This window comes from Sinocyclocheilus anshuiensis, unplaced genomic scaffold (genome assembly GCF_001515605.1).
Source record: "Sinocyclocheilus anshuiensis isolate Anshui unplaced genomic scaffold, SAMN03320099.WGS_v1.1 scaffold437, whole genome shotgun sequence".
In the NCBI taxonomy this organism is placed as follows: Eukaryota; Metazoa; Chordata; class Actinopteri; order Cypriniformes; family Cyprinidae; genus Sinocyclocheilus; species Sinocyclocheilus anshuiensis.
In genome coordinates, this window is record NW_015539902.1 from 1,152,910 (window position 1) to 1,176,609 (window position 23,700).

General features: G+C 36.2%; 3 protein-coding genes across 4 annotated transcripts in view; 2 read left to right on the forward strand and 1 right to left on the reverse strand.

Moving 5' to 3' along the window:
- The window catches only part of atg101 (autophagy related 101), a 2,508-nt gene extending 1,114 nt beyond the window's left edge, over positions 1–1,394 (reverse strand). The window contains exons 1-2 of one of the 2 annotated variants that reach the window (XM_016483120.1): positions 1,310–1,394; positions 809–1,079 (exon numbers count right to left, since the gene is read on the reverse strand). In XM_016483120.1, the coding sequence (XP_016338606.1) occupies positions 809–1,060 (252 nt within the window). In that variant the 5' untranslated portion in view covers positions 1,061–1,079; positions 1,310–1,394. The remainder of the gene's footprint in view (positions 1–808; positions 1,080–1,309) is intronic. The other variant, XM_016483122.1, reaches the window with a different exon arrangement.
- Positions 1,395–2,496: 1,102 nt separating this feature from the next.
- rad51c (RAD51 paralog C) lies at positions 2,497–6,658 on the forward strand. Its single transcript, XM_016482991.1, has 9 exons — positions 2,497–2,922; positions 3,060–3,303; positions 3,451–3,608; positions 3,783–3,916; positions 4,031–4,162; positions 4,875–4,941; positions 5,028–5,088; positions 5,649–5,709; positions 6,206–6,658. The coding sequence occupies exons 1-9, from the start codon at positions 2,805–2,807 to the stop codon at positions 6,317–6,319; spliced, it is 1,089 nt and encodes a 362-aa protein (XP_016338477.1). The 5' UTR covers positions 2,497–2,804; the 3' UTR covers positions 6,320–6,658.
- Positions 6,659–9,840: 3,182 nt separating this feature from the next.
- The window catches only part of LOC107686131 (protein phosphatase 1E-like), a 45,044-nt gene continuing 31,184 nt past the window's right edge, over positions 9,841–23,700 (forward strand). Inside the window, exon 1 of the mRNA XM_016482990.1 lies at positions 9,841–10,112. Coding sequence (XP_016338476.1) covers positions 9,931–10,112 — 182 coding nt within the window. The 5' untranslated portion in view covers positions 9,841–9,930. The remainder of the gene's footprint in view (positions 10,113–23,700) is intronic.

Below are 23,700 nucleotides of genomic sequence, written 5' to 3' on the forward strand. Positions count from 1 at the left end.
ATGTACAGTATTTGAAAAATAATGTGTTTTTTGAACATTAAAGCATGTCAACATATTCTGTTACACCAAATACACAGAATAATGATCTTTAAAATAGCATCATATGACCCCTTTAAGTCATTGGTGTTTGGTGATGAATTTTTGGCTCAAGGTCTGCATTTAAAGTCACACCTGTGCATTAGAAGGGGGTGTCCCAATACTTTTGACCATATAATATTTATATATTTCTCTCTCTTGCTCTATATATATATATATATATATATATATATATATATATACACACACACACACGCATAAACAGTTAATTCAGATCTATAAATTTTTAAATAAAAGGCTTTATATATAACAGATTATTTTTATGTATTATGTCTTACAGGTGTGCTTAAGTGCATGGTAGAAATATAATATGTAAATAGAAGTAAATTTTTCCTTTGGAGATGTAAAATACTTATCTATCTACTTATTGTTTATTTAATGTCTTTATTTGTGTGCTTTTATCTTTTGGTGCTGGGTGTTATTAACACAAAAGAAAAAAAATGAAAAGAAAGAAGAATAACAAAAATTGAAGAAGTACTGAGGAAATTAATTGAATGGAAAGACATAATAAAAGTATAAAAAGTACCTCCTAACAAAAAGTGTTTAAAGTTAAATGATAAAGTAGGGTAATACCATGGTACTTAAAGTTACTTTAAAGAGTATTATGGTACTACCATGGTACAATATCCAAATAGAGCACCTTTATAGTGAAATACAGCCTAATAATCTATTCAAATATATCTCGTATATGAAATAATGTGATCAGAAGTACCTTAAACTCGGCTACCGCTTTCCTGATAACCCTGTCCAGCTCATCAGAAGACACTCGCACGAATGTGAAGTCAATGAAGTCGCAGTCCACGTCTTGAGTTCCCACCGTGCCGATGGAGTACGTGCCCTCTTTCTTATAGTGAAATTTACCTGTGCTGCGGTGCAGGAGGATCGTGTGCAGGACGGCCAGCATGGCCTCCTCCACTTGCCTGCCCTCCACTGACACCTCCAGGACTTCTGATCGACAGTTCATGATGGTCTACAATAAGCTTCTACAGTTATTAAAACAAAAAGACTTTAGAATGATATGTTGAACTGAGCTCAGTTGTGTCAAATAGGCACGTATCCAAACACATTCAAGCGACTCTGCTTCTAAAAAGCGCTGAGCTGCGCCACTTCAGACTGACTGAAACAGCTTACAATAAAATACCGACTTAACAATATAATTACGAAAACCAAACGCAATTTAAGCTGCTATAGGGCGTTTATATAACATGTTTACCTTACGTACGAAATGTCGATGCACATTTTTTCTTGCAATGGAGTGCTTTAGTTTTGTAAACACACGTCAGATGTACAGGGCGGGATATGGGACAGTGGAGTTTGGCGTTGTAATAATCGCAGTGGTTGGTTCACATTCACATCATGTTTTCGAGATAAAATAGCAGGCTCAGTAGTGGAACATTATTAAGTAAGAACCGGACTGAAATGATCGTGCTAGCAAGATTTAATGGCTAAGATTTTATGGTTTTCTTTAGCTAATTTCTGAATTAGTAGCGATATAATTTATTTGCTATGTACTTGTGAACATTGTTTTTTTTTTAAATTATGATTATATGCATAACATAAACAATACCAAGAGAAATGTATATAATCAACGGCATTTTACAAAGTGAGTTACATTACAATAAATGCAAACAAAAATGAAAGCATATGTAGCATATAAAGTATATAAATAAGTTAAATAATACAATAACGATTATGACAATAGTAAATATTATATGTAATAAAATTATTATGCTAAATTCGTATTGTCCCTATGTATATAATAGTAATCAAATTAAATAATAATAATAACAATAATAAATAGAGCCATTCAATAATTTTGTAGCATGCTTTTTCTTCCTCTATCCCACCCACGGCTCTTAAAATATATATCACTATATCATCTTACCAGTGTTGAGAAGGTTACTTTGGAAATGTAATAGGTTACAGATTACAGGTTATCCTATTTAGAATGTAATAAGTAGTGTAACTATATCAATTACTTTATTAAAGTAGTGTAACTGATTACATTTGATTACTTTTTGATACTTTTCTAAATTTAAATTTCTATTTGTTTTTTCTAAATTTGTCTAAACTGATAATCATTTTGAAACATTTAAATCAGGCAGGGTTAGGGTTAGGGTTAGTCCTGAAACATTGGTGTCTCAATGCAATTTGGGAAATAAATCAGTCATATCTGTATGTGTGTGAAAATATTCAGATGTATCCCCCTTTGCAATCATTAACATTTTCATAAGTAACTGTAATTTAATTACACTTTTTTTTTCTCAGTAACTGTAACAGTTACATTTATTTTGTAATTAAATTACTTAAATCCGTTACATGTAACTAGTTACTCCCCAGCACTGCATTTTACATGCAATAAATAAACTGAATCGTATACTAAAATGTGTCAATGGCGTCGTCTTGGGACTTTTATTTTGAAGAGTATTTTCCCATTCCGCGTCGTTTCTTGTTTTGGAGGGAGTATCAAAGGGAAGAAAAAAAACATATGAAGAAACATAAGTCCTCATATGTTTATATTTTGATTTCATAAAAATATTCTTTCGATAGTAAATTCTTCAAAGAGTGAGTTTGAGTGTGTCCACCCAAAGAAAGATATTTTCGAATGGCTAGAATTTGTTGTCATCTGTCCTAAACTGGCATAGAACCGACAACCGTGTCTAAAACGGCATTTCAGCCTGGTTTTTGTCAGTGTCAGCGCTAGTAAAATGCACAGGACTGTGCCCAGCCTCCCTCTGGCGCCCTCAGTGAAGGTGAAGCTCATCAACGCGGGTTTCCAAGTGGCGTCAGACTTGATTGACATGCGTCCTCTTCAGCTCTGTAAAGGTATTTATTTACCCATCAACAAGTCTTGTTTGGATTCGAAAATACATTTCTTGCCGCCTTACAACAATCACAGATTACTAGATAAGTACATTTAATCACATTTTTGTTGTATCCGGTATATCTTGTTTCGTTCACAGAGGTAGGTATCTCACAGCAGGAGGCAGTGGAGGTGTTGCAGATGTTGAGGGATGATGGCCAGCCTCATCAGCAGAGGGCAGCAACAGAGAGCCTAACAGCTCTGGATCTCCTGCACCAGGAGCAGGCTCTGGGGAGCATTGTGACATTCTGCTCGGCCCTGGATGATGCCCTCGGAGGGGGCTTGCCTGTGGGAAAGACCACCGAGATCTGCGGGGCCCCTGGTGTCGGAAAGACTCAGCTGTGGTATGGGAGGAAATGGATTATAAAATGTATAGTGCATCCTAAATTCAACTTTTTGGTAATATGTGGCACATATATTTCAAAAGTGCTATGTGCCCTAAAAATGTCTTCATAATTTTCATAAAAGATATGCTTTTTTTCACTTTAAAGCATGCAGCTGGCTGTGGATGTGCAGATTCCTGTGTGTTTTGGAGGTCTGGGAGGAAAGGCACTGTATATAGACACAGAAGGGAGTTTCTTAGTGCAGCGGGTTGCTGATATGGCAGAGGCAGCCGTGCAGCACTGCACCCTCCTGGCAGAGGACACAGGTCTGATTTGAGTATTTAAGATAAGTTGGGATGCCTAAATGTACGTATATTCAGAAAAAAAAATGCTTTATGAGCTCTCCAGGCCTAATATTGTTCAACTTTACCCATTTGAATTCATTTATGAGACACAAAATGTATAATTGTCAAATAATCTGTCTTTGCTTTTCCTCTTAGAACAGAGACAGGCTTTAGAGGAACTTACTGTCGAGAAGATCCTCTCAAACATCTTCTTGGTCCGTTGCCATGACTATGTAGAGCTGTTAGCTGAGGTTTACCTCCTACCTGACTTCCTTTCTGAGCATCCCGAGGTGAAAATGAATAATCAGGACCGCTGCTAAGGACATCTCTTTCAGCAATGTGATATTACAGTACTGCTAATTACATGCTTATAAATGACATGTTGTTGTATCATCCACTCATAGGTGAGGTTAGTAGTGATTGACAGCATCGCCTTTCCATTCCGGCATGACTTTGAGGATCTTTCTCAGAGGACTCGTCTCCTAAATGGCCTTGCCCAGCAGCTCATCCAACTAGCAACACAACATAGTGTAGCGGTACTCAGTAAATCTTACTACTGAAACAAAGAATAATGAATAGCAGACAAATCAATTTAATTATAATTTTTTTGCAGAATATTTATATTTGGTTAAAAAAATATCTAATATTTAATAAGAAGTTATTTAATATTATATGTTTGTGTGTGTATATATATATATATATATATATATATATATATACACATATACATGCGTGTGTGTGTGTTTTGATCAGGATATTTTATTAGGATATATTTAATTATTTTTGCAGAATACTCACATTTGGGTAAATTAATAATAATTAAAATAAAATAATATTTGTTTAAAACTTAAACATGTTTTATTCCAGCTAGTTGCCAGGGCAATATTTCTCATTTTCATTTAATTTACCTTGTAATTTATTTAATTTAAGTACTAACTAACTAAAATTAAATTAAAACTAATAAATAAAAATGTATAAAAATTATATAGGCATAAAAAACAACTAATAAAAATATCTACAACACACAACAAAAATGCAAAAACTTAAAAACAGAACATATATAATTAAAATCTAATTTAAAATATTTACAAAAACTAATAGCATATCAATACTAAAATAACGCTGGTCTATCATCTATCTATCTGTATATATATGTTCATAAATAAATATATATATACACACACACACATATGTATATACATACATTTTTATAACAAATAATTACATTTGGTTACCATGTGCTCTTAGGTTGTTTTGACCAATCAGATGACGACAAGAGTTTCAAATGGCCAATCTAAGCTGGTTCCTGCATTAGGTAGGACATAACAGATACGAATGCATTCATGCAGGGTTTTCTTTTTACATATTCACCAACATAATAACAATTAATTCACACTTCAGGTGAGAGTTGGGGTCATGCTGCGACGCAGAGGCTCATCCTACACTGGGAGGGACTGCGAAGGTAAACACAAACACTTTTAATTTGCTAATTGTGTGGGAAGGTGTTTATTGTGTTTTTTTTCTGCTGGATTTAGTCTTTTAAGTCCACTCAACCTGACACAGCAAAATGTGGCTTTAGAAAATCGAAGCCAACATCTGTGGGGTTCTCAGCCAAATGTGTCTTCTGGAGAGAGAGAGAGCGAGCGAGAGTATGTTGCATAAACTCTTTACCCTTCACCTCCGTGGGTGATGGAATGAATCACTTTGAACAAGTAGCTTGCTTTGCCTTTTGTAGCCAGACCTTATTCATAATGCATCCTGCATACCTGCCAGTCTATTACTCTGTAGCAGCAGGCAGCAGAGATGCACAGAGAGCATCTCCATCATGCTTTCTCATCTCTTGCCATAAAGTTGAAGGTCTTCCTGCTGGCTGTACAGTTCAGCCTCCCTGCATTTGAATTGCCGCAGACCCTCTTGCTTTTTAAACCAAGCAGACAAGGTCAGAGAGGGAGAGAATGTGCACTCTGCAATTAAAAAAACAAGTCATTTTATGCTTTTCTCCCCTGTTCACTCTGTGTTTAGGCTCGCCTCCCTGTACAAGTCCCCAAGTCAAATGGAAGCCACGATTCAATATCAAATCACAGTAAGTTTAACAGTGGGGAAGATATAAGGAAAATATATCTATATGTAATGTAAGGAAAATGTATAAAGGTATATCACAAGAGTGTGTCTGTACATATATATATATATATATATATATATACATATATACATATACATACAGACAGACATACATATATATATATTCCTTACATTTCTCCCTATACATTTATATATACAGACATACAGTGTGTGTATATATATATATATATATATATATACACACACACACACACACACACACACACACACATACTACTGTTATTTTAGTATTATTGATATACTATTACAGTGTTTGTTTTAATTTTATTTTGAATTTTCATTTTATATTTAAGTTTAATATTTTATTTTATTTCGGTTAACATTTATTTTTAGCCTTCAACATTTTAAAGGTTTTAATTTTAGTTAAATATAATAACCCTGATACACACACACACAGTCACATATATGCATATATATATATTTGTTATCTCACACAGGTCCAGGGTTTTAGGGATGCCCCAGATGAACCTAGACCTACACCTGCTACATCTGCAGTCTCATCTCCTTCAGGAAACCACAGCAAACACCCACGAATGGAGGATCGGTCTTGAGGATGTATTGCAGACCATTTCGCTTTTCAAAGCAGTAGGAAGCCACTTCAAAACTCAAAATGTGCTGAGAGAAAAAGAAAACATCATAGCAGGAATGTACAGATATGTATATATTATATAAAAACACAATTAAGGAGGATTAGTTCTTGGATTATTATTGAATAAATTACAGTATATTGATTGTTTGTGGTATTTGTGGATCAATTAGTGCATCCAATATTTCCCACCAGACAATCGGACAATGTTACAATTCAGGTGGAAACACTTAAAATGCAAACCTATTCCAAAGTGACCAAAACTTTCCAACTTAAATTGGTTGATGGACCAGGTTAAAGACCATATATTTATTAAAATATTAAAAGCTATTCTTGGTGTTCATTATTCTCCAACACTTTACTTGGCTAATATTCTGTATATAATATATGCAAAATTGTTTTTGTGCCGCTTCAAGTGCTAGTGATTAGTCAAACTAATTGACAATCGCCAGTCATTAATCATGTCGCCTAATTCACACAGGCCCAAACTTTGTGCCATAATATGCAATTAACTAAATTTGTAATAGTGTATTGAATAATTTGGCCTAATGATCCCAGTGAGAGGGTTTTGTTGTGTACATTGTGTTGCACAGGTCACATCAGAATGACTTTCTGCCATGATTTATGCATGAGTGACAGTATAGAGATAAAGAGTTTACCGTTCACATTCACCTCCAAGTAACATTAATAACGTAGCCGCAGCAATATTGTGCCAGTTCAATATCAGTATATCATCCAGGTTCGTTCACTCCCAGCGTATATGTGTGAGGTTCATCACTTTAATTGAATTATACACTGGGAAGCCAGCATTGCATCAGCACAAAGATAAAATATGAGCACTTCACCTCATATTTCCTTGGCTGGCAATGGATAGTTGAGACACCCGGCAGAAGAACTGACTTTATGTTCATGTGGGAAGAAGGGGACATTGGGTACTTGATGTTTTTAACCTCCATGTTAGACACATGAACATTTCATGATTGAAGAACTGCCTGCGACGGAGTGCTGGACTAATAGGATTACATCATTTGTCAGGGCTGGTTTAAGATGGGTGACGGTCTGGATGTGTCCTAACAGGCTCTTGGCCTCAGGCTTTCTCAGGTGAGGAGGAAGGTACACTGGGTATTCCTACACTGCTGTGTAACTGTCATCCTGGGTCACTTCATCACACATCGCTTCACCTTAAGACTTATAATTTTGAAGATGAATATGACAGGTTAGACTGGCTGACTATGAATACAGATTGCTCTATACAGGCAAGGCTACACTTTGTTGTTCTTTACAAATATGCACCATGGTAACCAGTTTCGAAATACCAGTCATTACTCACTTCAGAAGCTTTCATAATTTTTCTGTCGTTTTCGTTACCTAGCAATAGCTGTGGTAACTATGATATTTTGCCAGAAACTATGGTTACCCTACAATTTCGAAAAGGTTAATACTGAGTTGGATATTATCATAGAACCCCCAGTCATTTTTATAATGATAATTCTGAACTCAACAAATGTGGTTTCAGCTTCCCATGGTTCACAGAGCTTTAAAGGTTTTTCTGTCATTTCAATTCCTCTGAAATAGCTCTAGTTGTCTAACTGTAATATGTTGTGTGAAAATTATGAAAGGGTTAATTTAGCCTTTTACATGATCTAGCAACCCCCCAGTTAAACGAACATGTTCTAAAACAAATAATCCTTCAAACTGCGTTAGAAGCTAGATTGTTTCCTGTCATTTTAATGTTTAATGGTTAATGATAGTATCTAATTAGTGTGTACTCATAACAAATATGGGATCCCCTTCCGGCAGTTAAAGATGCTTTCAGGGGTTATTTTTCTGTAATTTTTTAATGTCTCAGCAATAGCTGTAGTTGTCTAATTATAATAGCCTATTTTGTTAGAAAATACATTGGGCTGGTGCATTCTTGACAGGGTTAATTTAGCTTTTAATATGATCTAGCAGACCTGGCTGAACTAACAAGGCATGTCCAAAAACCACAGTAAAGATAAGATATCTTTTAAGCCATGTAAGAAGCGTTTAGTTTTTTTCTGTCATTTTAATGTTAAGGGTTAAATATAATATCTGGCAACCCACCGCTGAACTAACAATGCCTGGGAGCGGAACAGTTAATTCCCAGCGATGATGTGAAATCTACAACAGTTGTTATTTTTAGCTTAAGCTCTGATGTCCTATATACAGGCGCACAGAGCATCACTTATCGAGTTTTCTCACTCATAAAAATTCTCTCTAAGAGCTCTGTCGAAGTAAACCGTGGCCGTTTCGATTAAACGATTAAATATAATTGTTTCGTACGGCGTCTGAATCACAGTCTCTCAATAGATTACTAGTATAGTTGCCTAATTAGATTTTAATAATAGCCTAATGTGCATCAAATTTCTGAGGGCTAGCCACCAGAGTTTCATAGTGACAGTTTTAAATATATTGACATTGGGGCCATTAAGAATATTCACTGAGTAATTATTTCAGCTTTGGCAGAAAAATCATCCGTCTGAATGATCCGTCTAAACAGCGAGATAACGTTGAATCTGACTCGAAGGACTTTGCTCTTAATGCCGACAAGACCAAATCTATACAAATCCAGCATTAAACATAAAACATATTCTGGTTACGTCACAGGCGTTTTGTGTTTGGCCGACGTCATACTTTCACGCAGCTACGACACTGATGTGGCTAAAAAAGGTTGGCTTAGAGCGCGCATCACGGACCTGCGTCTACTGGAAAGTTATTTATACCAAAAAATTATATTCTCACACTATGACTGTTTTAAATATAGTCCGGTGTTGTGCCCATTTTCGACCCCCTACCAAATTATTACCCCTCTCGTTGAAATCGCTATCTGATTGCCTAATTCTAACCCCACCTCTAATCCTAACCCCTCCCCCACACCTAACCCTAAACCTACCAATACTAGGGGGGTAATAATTTGGCAGGGGTCAGAATTGGGCACAACACCGGCACTTCCCCCATTTATTTGTAAACATGTATTTGCTCCTCGGATTTCCGAAACAAACTTTTTGCCTTTTCAAAATAACTTTTTTTTCTTCCTTTTTTTTCCAAGTCACACCTGTAACTGGTGGGAAACTACAGAGGGGCTGTGGGTTTTCCCACAGGTCATAATTGTGACGTTTACAATGCATACCATGATTTACATAAGACAGAAAAATCTGAATAATACATTAATAATAGACCGTTCAAACATTATGTATCAAACATGATATGACGACGTTTCACATGCTTCCACACGGCGCTTTGACACGACCGCTCGTGTCACGTGACTATGTCAATAAAGCGTTATGTGTAAGACAGGCTGCATCATCAGTTAAGACTCTAAGTCAAAAGTACATTTCCGTCACAAATATATGGAATTAAATGGGTTAATTGTAAGGTTAATTCGCCCCCTCCTCGTGTGACGTCACACACGTCTGTCGCGCGAATCCCTCTCCGTTCATGTGAGCCCTCCCCAACTCGCGCGACTACAGAGAGTCGCTCCAGCCTACGATTCAAAGTAGTGTAGACTTCTTGCCCGGCTCCAGCTGTCTCTGGTCTCTCCAGGAATGAGAAGCGATGGCCGGCTCTGCCAACGAGGAGAAAACCTTCAAGAGGTTCTTGGAGCTCTTCTTGCGGGAGATGAGGCCACCTCTCCGGGAGGACGTACCTCCACCTATGCGCCCCTTGACGGACCTGATCTCGGAGGACGAGGTGGAGGGGGAATGTCTCGACCTGTGTCTCCAGCACCTGTGTAAATAGTTAAGTACCGATGCACCTTCGCGCTTCATTTGTTTCACTCACTATGCGCGTGTCGCTGTTTTATACTGTAGGTTTGTAAACATTAAAGAGCGCAAGGATAAAAACATGAGGGCGAAGGACAAAAGGAAACTAATTCCTGCTCCCGTGTTCATGCAGCTGAAGTAACCTGCACAGTTATTTGCGTGTTTGTGGATGAGAACCACAGTGTTATAATTCGTTAAGGGAACTTAACAGCTCAAGAATGTTTCGTACATTTCAACATGCGTAAAAGTTTGGTCTGGCCACTTCGAAGACTATAAAATATGAGCGTTTCCAAATTGGTAATAGTTCATGTGCACCGCCAAGATATCGCTGTATGTTAAAGTCTACTGGTGTGACAATTTTAATAGTAATAATATGTTTATTATTACTATATTGTTTTAATTTTACTATTGATATTATTACAATGTTAAAAATACAAGAAAAAAAGTCATTCTGATATGAAATTAATTTTTCATATATTTTAGTACAAATGCAAGCAGATTTTGCAGTCCATATTGTAGTCCCATTTTTTCTGAATAGGCTACACCCTCCGTTCTCCAATGACCCCTTTAGTCCTCTTGATGGGGTAGCCTACGTACGAGCTCCTGTATTCCCCATATTTGCGTAGCGCTTCATTATAATCATTTTGACGCTACCATTTCCTTTGTGATAAATTGTTATCGATATGTTTTGATCTGACACGATCGCATGCTTATCAGATTGTAATGTGAGCGAGCATACAGCATCCATGTCGTCTGTATCAAGTCGATGAGATAACTGAGCACGACTGCGTTTGATTTCATGCATGTTTCATTCACACAGTTACCTTTTCCTCTCAAGATGTCGGCAGCTGTGTGCGCCATCGCCATATGCCGCGACTAACACCTACAGCTTCATATACATTTAACGCGGACAGCCTAGTGTAGTGTGGAGCAGTGTGGTATCGCGGTGTTTTGGATTCTGGGCGAGATCTGTGGGAAGGGGTTACGTTTGACAAACTACGTCATTGGCTTGCTATAAATAGCCCATTCAAACCTAGCAGAATCTTTATGAGCATGAAATACTCATACATACACATCTAATGGGTCCTAGTGATAAATGGCTGCGCAATTGCCCAAATAGCTGCACACTTCCTGAGTCAGGTTGTTTTGGCTGTGCTTTATTGATTTTTCACGTGTCACATTTTAGTTTAAGCCTCGTCTGTATCCATTTTGTGTCATATAATATATATTTTGCATATGTGGTTACTTTTTTCTGGGAGAGTAGAATATTTCAGTGCCATAGCTGAGCTGTCACAGATAGAAGATGACTATTCTGAATATGATATTGATAATAAATTGACTGTTCTAAATATTATTTGACATTGACAATATGAATATTCAAAGAAATATTAGACATTGATTATAATTTGAAGAGTCTGAATACTATTAGACATTGATTATAATTGGAATACTCCAAATATTATTGGACATTGATTATAATCAGAATATTCTGAATATTATTTGACATTGATGAGTTGAATATTCAAAGAAATATTAGACATTGATTATAATCAGAATATTCTAAATATTATTTGACAGTGATGAAATTAATATTCCGAGAATTGTTAGAAATTGATTATAATTTGAATACTCTGAATGTTATCGGGCATTGATTATGAACTGAATATTTAGAATATTATTTGAAATGAATATTCAAAAAAGTATTAGACATGAAGTATAATCTGAATACTCTGAATGTTATTAGACATTGATTATAATCTCAGTATTGTGAATATTATTAGAGTGATATAAATTTGAATATTATTAGATATTGATTATATTTAAATATTCAAAATCTCATTTGACATTGATAATATGAATATTCTTAATATTATTAGACATGATAATCTGTGTACTATTAGACGTGGTTTATAAGAATATTCAGATTTGTGCTCAATCAATAGCTCCTTATTCGCACGGGATGAGTATTGTAGGTTGTACATTTTATTTTATTTTTATTTTATTTTATCCTTATTCGCACGGGATGAGTATTACCTGATGACCTCTAGTCAATTTGTAATAATTGCGAAGCTTGTCTGTGATCTTAATCCCGTGCGAATCAGCCAAATTTGTGAAGTAAATATTCCAAATTTTGAAGTAAAAATTCCAAAAATTGCAAATTACCTACCATATTTGGCTGAACACCGAGGTCCTGTGATAATATTAGTCCTGTGAAAATCGGCATCTCTGTGATTTGGCAGGGTCGTGTATTATTTTTTCAAGGTTTATGTTTCCTGTGCGCATTTTTATCCATCTTTCGTGAAGAATTTAAGGCTGCGTTGGAGTGTTTTGATAGTATTTTGGGTGCTGGGTTATATCGCTATACACCATACAACTATATCATTTGCAGAAAGAGAAAGCTAAAAACCATCAGTAGAGCAAAAACAAAAGAATGGTCAGATGGAGATGGATGACATGTATAGCAGCATGCGGTAAGAAAGATTCTTCTGTGTATGATATATAATGTTACGCAAAGCCTACATAATATCCGGGAAATAAGTCAGTCAATTTGAGTAAAATCACAGGCTTCGCTTGTCCCGTGCGAATGCGCCACACGAAATTCAGATGTGGGGGGTCATTTCTAAATCACACGAGGTCCTCAGATAATATTTGGATACATCCTTTAATGCATTTGCTCAACCAGCTCATATTTTGACCAGCCTATACAGATCTACACTGTGTTTGTATCTGACAAACTTTGACCACCTCACAAAGAGGTTATTGTTTTCTGTGTTTGAATTTCATTCAAATGTCAGCAACAGGCTGCCACGGCCTGCGGTGGAGAATCCCTTTTGCTCTGGCACAAACAAACGCACAATTCAGTCTTTCTGGGGAATCACAGAGCTATTTCCCAATTCAGATTTTTGCAGTGCTCAATACATCCATTTCTGTGAAGACACTCCGATGTCAAGGTTTATTCTAGGCTACTGACCCTGACTAATATCTGATCCCCAGGAGAGTGTTATATGGTCATTTCGCCTGAGGTGGATAGATGTTTACCATTTGTCTGACAGTGACCTTTAAGTGAAAAAGATTGATTTAACACTTTGGTGCTGAAATTCACAATTATTTTATTGTCAGACCACAGTTAGAGTGGTTTATATGCATTATTTCACACATTTATATTCCAGAGTAATGTATCATCTTCCATTTAGCCGCATCAGTTTATTTTTGTTCTGAACGGAGGCTTGCTCGCTTCGCATACTTCAGGACTGAAGCTTCCGCTGCCTTCGTGGTGATTCAGCTGAACGTGTGATTATTTTGTCGCTGGGTTGAAGATCTAATAATAGTCCTAGGAGAAAAGTGGAGATCCCCTTTGTTCTGCTCCCTCTAGAGTGCGGGGAGAGGGTGGCTGCGTGTGTATGTGTGGAAAGGAGAAGAAAAAGAGAAGCAAAAATTGATAGGGGAGGTTGGTGACGGCACGGTGAATAAGCTTCGTTACAAATCCAGAACTCTGATGATGGTAGCAACCTACCAGTGGTGTGACATTTCTGACTTAGGAAGAATGCAGGGTAACATTTAATAAGAGCCAATCGAAAGAGAAATAGTGACTCAGACGGACCTCTACACACATGAGGTTCATCACTTTGACTTTGACTTCCTTCTTGAAGGTCTGTTTTCCAATATTTTAATATGGTGTTCCTCAACAGTCTTTGCTTTAGCACCCAGATTTTTCATTGTACATATTGTAGGTAGGGCTGTGCGATTTGGGGGAAAATATCAAATTGCGATTTTTTTTTTTTTTTGACAGATATTGCGATTGCGATTTGATTTGCGATTTTAAATTTTGCGGGATTCGCGCCGCGTGGGGCAGAGAGGAGCGAGTATGAGAAGTATTCACAGACACAGGCTGTGTGTGCGCTCTTCTGAATTTGGAATAGCCAACATGCATTATTTCAAATTAATCTGTTGGGGAGATAAAATGTGTAAGATAACGTTCATGTAGTAACAAAAACATCTAAGAATGTATCTTTTATTCTCCTCGATTAATCGCACAGCCCTAATTGTAGGTTGTACATTTTGTTTTGTTTTATTTTATTTTATTTTATTTTATTTTATTTATTACCCTGTAGCCGCTCAATGATGGAATTCTAAGTAACATCACTGTCTAAACACTGTCTAAATTTAATTTAATTTAATTTAGTTACATTTTTTTATCTTGCAAACCGCTCAATGATGGAATTCAAATTAACATCACTGTCTAAATTTAATTTAATTTTATTTTATTTTACCTTGCAACTGCTCAATGATGGAATTCAAAGTAACATCACTGTCTAAATTTTATTTAATTTCATTTTACCTTGCAACTGCTCAATGATGGAATTGAAAGTAACATTACTGTCTAAATGTAATTTAATTTTATTATTTTATTTGATCTTCATTCTTCACCATCAACAATTAATCTGAAAATATTAGAAAATATTCTGTCATTTTAATTAATTCATTGCAGTTTTTTTATTTAGAAATATTTAAAAATCTGTATGGTTAGTGCTTATTATTTACATTTTGCATTTTTTTCCCCTTCCTTTCAGTCACTCAGAACAATACGAAATGCATAACGGCAGTATTTTAAGTAATATAACGCGTTTCATTCGGCAGTATGTTAATTATCTCTCTCTAAATTCAAAATCAAGTTGAACAGGAATGCCCGTTCTATTTTAGTTGACATTAAACATGATGTTATCGGCGCTGTTATCTAACAGCCTGGTTTAGTTGTTGTGCGCTGATAAATGGGGATGTGTGGCGAATGTGAGGCTAAAAATGGAGGTTGGGAAGGGAGGTTGTTTCCTCCTCCTGTGGTGAGCAGGCCCTCCGAGCCCATGGGGAGTCCTGATAGACACTAATGGATAGAGGAACGCTCTCCTAAAGCTCATTAAGCCCCGTCTCTCACAGCTGTAAACCACACACATACAGACGTACACAAATCTACACAAAACAGACACATACATGCGTACCCACGCACAAAAGACGTGCGACACACACATACACACACACACACAGCCCAAGGGAGCGCCTATGGTAATTAAACAAATGACACACTACTCTACACCACACCACACAGCTGTGTCATGATAGAATCAATGATGGAGGAAATATCTGTTGCAGAGGGAAGGATTTGCATGTTGTAGCATCATATGCGGCATTCACTCATCTGTGATGGCAGGAGTTTCCCTTTTTGTTTTTTACTTTTTTTTTTATCATTTAGGATTGAATGTTTTGAAGAATGTGAGCTCTGAAAAGACATTTAAACATTGAATCACATTGTATGCAGTATGCACAGTAAGTAATGCACAGAAATATGATCATAAACCCCATTATAATATAGGATTTCACTGATAATCTTGCTTGTGTATATTTTTGGATCCAGAATGGATTTATGACCTATTTATGATATTTCTGTAGTGCTTTTTGGAGCTTGACAGCCCTTCTTTTTTTTTGTAAGAGCTTACAACATTGTGTTTGGTACAAATTATTTTTGGTTGAACTGTCTCTTTAACCTCTGTCCTCTCATAAATTCTTCATCATCAGTGTTTGATCAGCATCCGCATCGGATCGTCCTCTGATGTCTGGTCATGATAATATTGAATCAACAATTAAGGAAAACAAATAGATGTGTCAGCGTATTGTTTCCATGCGAGCAGACGATGTATCTGTGGCCAGGTGTTGTCTAGATGAAAGGATGCTATTCTTCATCTGGGTCAGTGTGGCCACGGGCGCCCTTGGCATGGCATTAGAGTATGGTTCCTCTTCAGACACACACTGACAGCAGCTGCGCTTCAGATGATCGCTGTAGCCCATTCACCCAACCCCCTCCCGCTCCGATCACATCCAGACTTTCTTTTGTAGAGCTATAATCAGATTTAGATTTATTTCAGGCTCCATAAAGCTTCTGTTATGTGCGGTCTAAATATATATTTGTAAAAATAATTGTATTTATTTTTATTTAATTTAATTTACATTTATCAATCTCAATCAATGTCAAGCTGTTTACAATTTTAATCAAACTAATTCCATGAAATGTTGCTTAATTAATCACGGATGTTTTAGGTATATTGGTACCATATTTGGTAATCATGAACTATTAGAGTTTCTGGTAACACTTTAGGAAATAAGGTCCCATTAGTTAATGATAAGTAAATGCATTATCTAACATAAACTAACAATGAGTAATGCATTTGTTACAGTATTTTTACATTTTGTTATTGTTACTTAATAAAAATATAACTATTCATTGTTAGTTTATTTTAGCTCAACTCAGGTCTATTAAATAATATTACCAGATGCATCTTTTGATTTTAATAATGTGTCTGCCAATTTTAAAATTGACATCAACTAATGCTTAAGCATTTTTCATTGCTTCATCCTAAATACACTTGTAGCATTTAAAATAATGACTTTTTAGTGTTTTATTTTTAATTTAATATGTTATCTAATAAATGAAGTTTATTTAGACAAAATAAAATGTAATTGTAATATGGTGCATTAATTGTTATCAGTCATAGCTACTAGAAAATAATTACTGGCTTATCATATCTATCGATCTATCTGTCTGTCTGTCTGTCTATCTATCGCAATAATTTGTACTTATTGCTGTATATCTGCAGATTGACATTTTTGTCTGTTGCACCTTTTTTCACATTTTTAGGACTCCTTGTCAAGATTAAAAGTCGTTTTTGAAGAGTAACCCAAGAGCGCACGTTATGTATGCATTCGGCAATCAAAGTATGTAGAGTACGTTACTTGTCCTTTGCGTGCTCTGAAGTGCTCAGAATACCATCAGATCCTTGCAACGATTGAAACCCCTGCGGCTCGCCTATTGCCTGTAATAGAATTTCATTTTCGGAGTAATAGCTTGCAGCTGAAACCACAAAACACAGTGAGGAATATTTGATCAATAAATCAATCCAGCTCATTGCCTCCCCTAGGCCTCTAGGACTGTGTGTTCATCTCCACTGTGATCAGACCTGACACTTAAGAGAAGCGAGTGTGGCTCCCCTCAGCTTGTTTTCATTTCAGCTGACGGCAGAATGAACTAGCCTCCGCTTCGTCAGTCTATATGGACAAATTTAGAACTGCACTGGGACAAACAAGGCCGACAGCAGTGGCCAAGGAGAGAGAGAGAGTGAGAGAGACGCTCCTCAAGGATTCACAAGTCATTACTTATAAACCACCATTGGCATCCGTAGCCGTTATTTGCACTTCTGAATGATGTTTTCTGGGCCAGATATTAATTAAGACTCGACTTAAGGTCTTCTCTCTTTTTCGTTTTTCCCTAAATGTGCCTCTTGGGAGGTCAGGAGTGGCTAAGAGAGAGTTGAAGACCGGATTGTCTTGTCTTTTTTTCACTGTTCAGAGATCAGGCTGCTTCATCTCAAATGGGACAGTGTGTACAAATGCCAAAGATGTCCGTAAAACTGTAGGCTAAAAGCATTTTGAGAGCAAAAGATACCATTGTGCATTGTGATTCCATTGTGCATGTTATTTCAGATCTGCCTCTGAACTGTCTTTCCAGATTGGGGTTAGTGTAATGCGCTATAATACATGTGTTTTCTTGGATTTCTCATCGCATCAACAAGCTTTCATCTGTCCATCACACTTGTGCCAGGTTATGTAAGCCTTGGACCACAAAAACCTGACCATTTATAGCATTGTGCAACGTTCTCCTGACCGTAGAACTGCCAACAGCGTCTCCCTCACAGGTCCTCTAAGGTTGTATCTTCCTGCCTGTTTTTCATTTGTTTAAAAGAGGTCCGTCACCTCCGCTCAAACTGCTGGCTGGCTAATTGATTGGAAATATGATTGATTTGCCGCTTCTCCGCAGTCGCAGAGCAATTAAGCTGAGTGGGTTGGACGGGGGCTCGTTTTCATTCTGTTTGGTGCTGGCGCGCTCATGTGCGCCATGCAGTTCGCTGCACTTTCAAAAGGCAAAGTTCACCCTTTAAGAAGAGTAGTGGGTTTCAAATACCAAAGCGTTGAAACCTTTAATCAGGTATGGCATTTGGTAGAATCACTGTGGTGTCATTATGTTCTTTTCAAGAATTTTGCATTCTAAGTTCATTATATAGTACATTAGGGATATGCAATGTCGACTAGTTGTCCAACAACTAACTAGTTGTTTGGTGACATTTAGATTTTGTTGTTGTTGTTGTATCGTATATTTATGGGTTGATTGAGAGAAAACACTCCTAGCAAAGTTAGTTAGTCTAGAGATGGATGATATATATCGGCAGCTTATATATATCTCTCTATCTTTATAGATTTATTTATTGATTGATAGATTGGTTGACCAATAATGGATATTTAATTGTTTCTGCAATTTTGCCTTCATATAGCAGTAACTTAAAGGGATGGTGATAGTTTATCATAGGAAAGTTTAACTCCTTTAAAAGCTTTTCAAGAGCACATATTGGCATTTGTTACTGTATTAGTTACTATAGCAGATTTTTGTGTTTGTGCATAAAAATCATTCACTATATTATATTATGATGCCTAAATTTACTTTAAAAAAAAACAAAAACAAAAAAAGTTTTTAAGTGTGGTTTCATATTCTTTTTATTAACAAAATAGTATATATTTACAACTTCCTTCATTTATTTATCATCCTTAAAATATTAAATGAACATTTTCCAGTTCGTATTTAGATATTTAAATTTTTATATCAATTTTTTAAAAATTGAAATACTTTTAAAATACTTTCAGTAAATTATGGCAAAAATGTAACCCTTTTGGAACAACTATCTCTGAAATAGTTTTTTCATTTTAAAAGCATTTTAAAATCTTTAATTCTGTACATTACAATGTTGTGATGCCTAAATTTGCAAACTTTTATTTTACTTTTTTGTGTTTTGCACTCTACCATGAGCATCAAAAAGGGGGCTTTTAAAATGGCTTGAGACCTCTGAATTCTGTTTCATTTTGTTGCCCTCTTTTTAGGTAAATGCCTTCTATAAACATCATGAATGATCATGTGATCCTAATTTTACAATGTTTCTTTAAAGGGATAGTTCACCCAAAAATGAAAATTCTGTCATTAATTACTCACCCTCATGACCTTCGCTCATCTTCGGAACACAAAGTAAGATATTCTTGATGAAATCCGAGAGCTTTCTGACCCTCCATAGACAGCAACGCAACTGACACGTTCAAGGCCCAGAAAGGTAGTAAGGACATCATTAAAATAGTGCATGCGACATCAGTGGTTCAACCATAATTTTATGAAGCTACGAGAATACTTTTTGTGCACAAAGAAAACAAAAAAATTACTTTATTCAACAATTTCTTCTCTTCCGCATAAAAAGTATACTCGTAGCTTCATAAAATTAAGGTTGAACCACTGATTTTACATGGACTATTTTATCAATATTCTTACTACCTTTCTAGGCCTTGAACGTGGTAGAAATGTAACGAAGGAGCAAAGGTCTTACAGGCTTAGAATGACATGAGGGTGAGTAATTAATGACAGAATTTTCATTTTTGGGTGAACTATCCCTTTAAGACTGATCAGTCATATAGACATTCAGGCAAACCACTGTATCTTATGCCCAAAGCAAGATTTTGATCTTTACCCTTAAGTTTGTTCCCCTCCTCTATATTGTGCTGACCAGTCCTCTGAGCAGGGATCTCCTGGGATGGAAAACTACTTGCTGTGGTAATCCCTTAATCATCAGGCCTGCCCCAGCGCTTGGCTTGGCTTTCTCAATACCCTTTTTAGCACAGGATCCCCCCAGGTCTGTCTTCCTTCAGGTCAGGTTCTGCAATAAACGGCGTTGTTTATTTAGCCCGCCAGTGGAGACACTGTTCATTTAACACTCTCAGAGATCTGCAGGGTCTAAATTGTCCCATTGCAATATCGTTGAGGTCAGAAGTGATAGAGTCATGCACACAGCATCCAGATTAGTGCTGGTCATTAGCAAGTGCTTCTCTAGTGCTTTAACAGAGCCACTCAAGGATGTGCGTTAGAGTGATTTTACAACGGATGATGTTAGAGACAGATGATATGCAGAGGATTAATGCACATTAATTACATCTTGATGTAATAAATAATGCAATTTATTAATAATAATTACAACAAACAAATTCTTCCACCAAGTAATATATGGTTTTTTAGGACAACTGTGCTTTTAGGGGTCTTGACACAATAATATATAGTTTGTAGTTCATTTTATAGTCATAGATGATAGCTAATTAATTTGACTATAAGAAAAATAGCATTGTACAAAAGCCCTAAATAATACAGTTCAACATATGGTAGATATTTGAGTAATGCCACTTCTTAAATAACAGAGATCTAACAGAATTATGTAGAATTATTTTCAGTATTTTCCTTATTTTTTCCTCTGGTTTATTTAAAAAAAATTTTTGTCTCAAGCAATTGGCCTGAAGGCTTCTTCTGAGAGCTTTATGCTTCTGCGTGTACAAACATGTTAGTATTTAGCATAGAAATCCAAATTACGCAGTTAGATTGTTGTGTTTCTTCTTGGAGGTCTTTAAAGTAAGATGCATCACATGGTTTTTCTCTTAATGCTAATGAGACACTTAAATTAACTATAAGTAAGCAGTGTTATTTTAGTATCATTATATACTATGGTATTTATTAATATATTGAATTAGCTTTTATTTTTATATTTTCAGTTTTCGTTTTAATTTTAGTTTAGTAATTTTATAGTAAGTTTAACTTTAGTCTAAATTTTTTGTCATTTTTGTTTTTAATCATTTTAGTACTTCAACTCGTTTCAAGTTTTTCCTTCTAAAATGTATATTTTATTTTATTTCTGCTTTATTTTGGTTAGCAAAAAAGGGTTTTAATAGTTTTAGTTCTAGTTAAGAGTATTGCATACATTCTGTGGTTTTGCATTTGTGAAATAAAGAATGTTAAAGGAGTTTGTTTTGTGCTGAGATGCAGTCTTTAAATTGCTTTTTAAATGCCATTTTTGCTAAGCGAAATGCCAAAAACTGTAGGCACATTTAATCTCTCTTAATCCTGACACTTGATGTCTCCAATCTGGCTTTGAAAAATTAGTTTCCCTTTTCCCTCTCTTGCCTTCCCTTCTCTGATTTAGTTGCATTTTCCTCTCCAGCTGTTTTACTTTAGGTTTTGTCCAGACCTGCAAATGCTGTAATTTTGGGCAATATTTAATTGCAATGGCAAACATAATTTTTGGTGATGGTATCAAGAATCTTTTTGAACAAGTTCACTCCAAATCTAAAAGTTATTTTTATTATGACGCTAGATAAACTATGCATTTGTGCTGTTGAATAGAATTAGAGACTAAGGTTTTGCTGGATAACATAGTCCCTGAAGTGCTTTGACAGGTTATTTTCTCTATTATACAGACCCAAGTGGGTAATTTTTCTGGTCTAGATCTAGATCAGATGCCTAATGGTTAGCGAGTCGGACTCGTAACCCAAAGGTTGCGAGTTCGAGTCTCAAGTCCGGTAGGAATTGTAGGTGGGGGGAGTGAATGTTCTCTTCCACCTTCAATACCACGACTGAGGTGCCCTTGAGCAAGGCACCGAACCCCCAACTGCTCCCCGGGCGCCGCAGCATAAATGGCTGCCCACTGCTCCGGGTGTGTGTTCACGGTGTGTGTGTTCACTGCTGTGTGTGTGCACTTAGGATGGGTTAAACGCAGAGCACTAATTCCTAGTATGGGTAACCATACTTGGCCACATGTCACTTTCACTTCACTTCACCTGTTGTCCTGTAATGCTGTAATGTTTAACCATAAGTTAAACCTCATTTTGTTCAGTATGGATATGGATCACTGCCCTGAGAAAAGTGTGCTGGTTTCATTAAGCAACCTCTGAAGGTGACCTTATAAAGGACCGGGAAAGTGGACTAGCTGGAGTGGATGACCCAATACAGCATGCTGGTGTGTGTGTTTCCTCTCCCTTGATCATTACTCTCTACCTATAGTCCCTGGGCTGCAGAACTGGGGCTGTGTGGAGGCAGAGCAGTAATGTGACCTACATTACACTGCTTCCCTGGATCTGGAGCTCTTCAGCTCTTCACAGACATGCCATATTCATCTGGTGGAAGCCTAATGGTTAAACATAGGCATGATTCATTGGCATACAAATAATTGAGACTGGTTTTTTTTTCACAATAATTTTGGTTCACATCACTTCAGTGTCATTTTGATACATGTATACCTTAAAGGGATAGTTCACCCAAAAATGAAAATTGTCATCATTTACTCTCCCACAAGTTGTCATCTGTCATCTGTCAACATTTACTCTCTCTCCCAAACCTGTGTGACTTTCTTTCCTCTGTGGAACATAAAAGAAGATATTTGGAAGAATTTTGGTAATGAAGCAGTTTTGGTTACCATTGTATGGGCCAAACCACAAAAAAAAAAGAAATAGTAATACGGTGTACAATTAACAATTATGCTCACCAAGCTGAAAATGTTGTTATTTGATCAAAATACAGTAAAAACACTAATATTGTGAGATAACAACCATTAATTTTAATATATTTTAAAGTGTTATTTATTCGGTGTCACGTGATCCTTCAGAAATCATTCTAATATGCTAATTTGGTGCTCAAGAAACATTTTCTATTAATATCAATGTTGGAAACAGATGTGTTGCTTAATATTTTTGTGTAAACTGTGATAAGTTTTTTTTTCCAGAATTATTTGATGAATAGAATGTTTAAAAGAACAGCATTTATTTGAAATTGATTTTTTTTTGTACCTTAAAATTGCCTTTACTGTTATTTCTTTCCCAGAAAAAAAGTCTTACCAACCCCAAACTTTTGAACAATAGTGCATGTTTGCATTTTTGTTAGAACTTCTGAGGTGTATGTATTAAACCCTTTTGTAAGCACTTTTATATCACACTTCCCTATTAAAAAAATATTTTATAATAATATTTATAAAAATGTGATGTGAAATTTCATGGCATTTTTATATTCACTTAAAATTCCCTTATTTGGATTCCAAATTTAAAGTGCACTGTAATTTCAAATAACAATTATTTCAAATAATCTGGATTACATTAATCAAATAACCAGGAACCTTGTTAACAGGCCTAGTTACCAACAGAACTCCTAACAGAAAAGTTGCAGGTTCAATCTGAAGTAGAGTTGACCTAGGACCTGGATCCTAGTAACAGTCCAGTCTATCACCACTGTCTCTAGAGGCACTTAACCCAAGCCCACTTCTCCATGCTGTGCTATTGCGAAACAGCATCTTCTAAATGCAGCTAGAATTATTCCATTTGTACCTTTTTCAAGTGTCTTAAAGTGTGACTATGGCCCCCAGCCTCTGTTAAGCAGTGGCATTTTCAACACAGTTTCGGGTCATGACATTGACTTAGTTTTAGTTGAAGGAAGGTCAAGACCCCTGAGTGACATATTTCAGTTTCCAAGTTACAGCACGTTTGCAGCTTACGTTTCCATGGCTCTACTTGTCCAGCAGTCTTTAGATAGCTAATCCAATATACAGTCAGGTTATGTAACGCTAGCACATCAGTATGTTGCCATACTGTGTGTATATGAATACTCCACTGTATTCAAATT

Bases quoted from the DNA above. Each gene is read 5' to 3' on its own strand.
- rad51c (XM_016482991.1), top strand. From the start codon at position 2,805: ATGCACAGGACTGTGCCCAGCCTCCCTCTGGCGCCCTCAGTGAAGGTG. The intron at 2,923-3,059 runs GTATTTATTTAC...TTTCGTTCACAG, and splicing joins TCCTCTTCAGCTCTGTAAAG to AGGTAGGTATCTCACAGCAG. The intron at 4,942-5,027 runs GTAGGACATAAC...TTCACACTTCAG, and splicing joins TAAGCTGGTTCCTGCATTAG to GTGAGAGTTGGGGTCATGCT.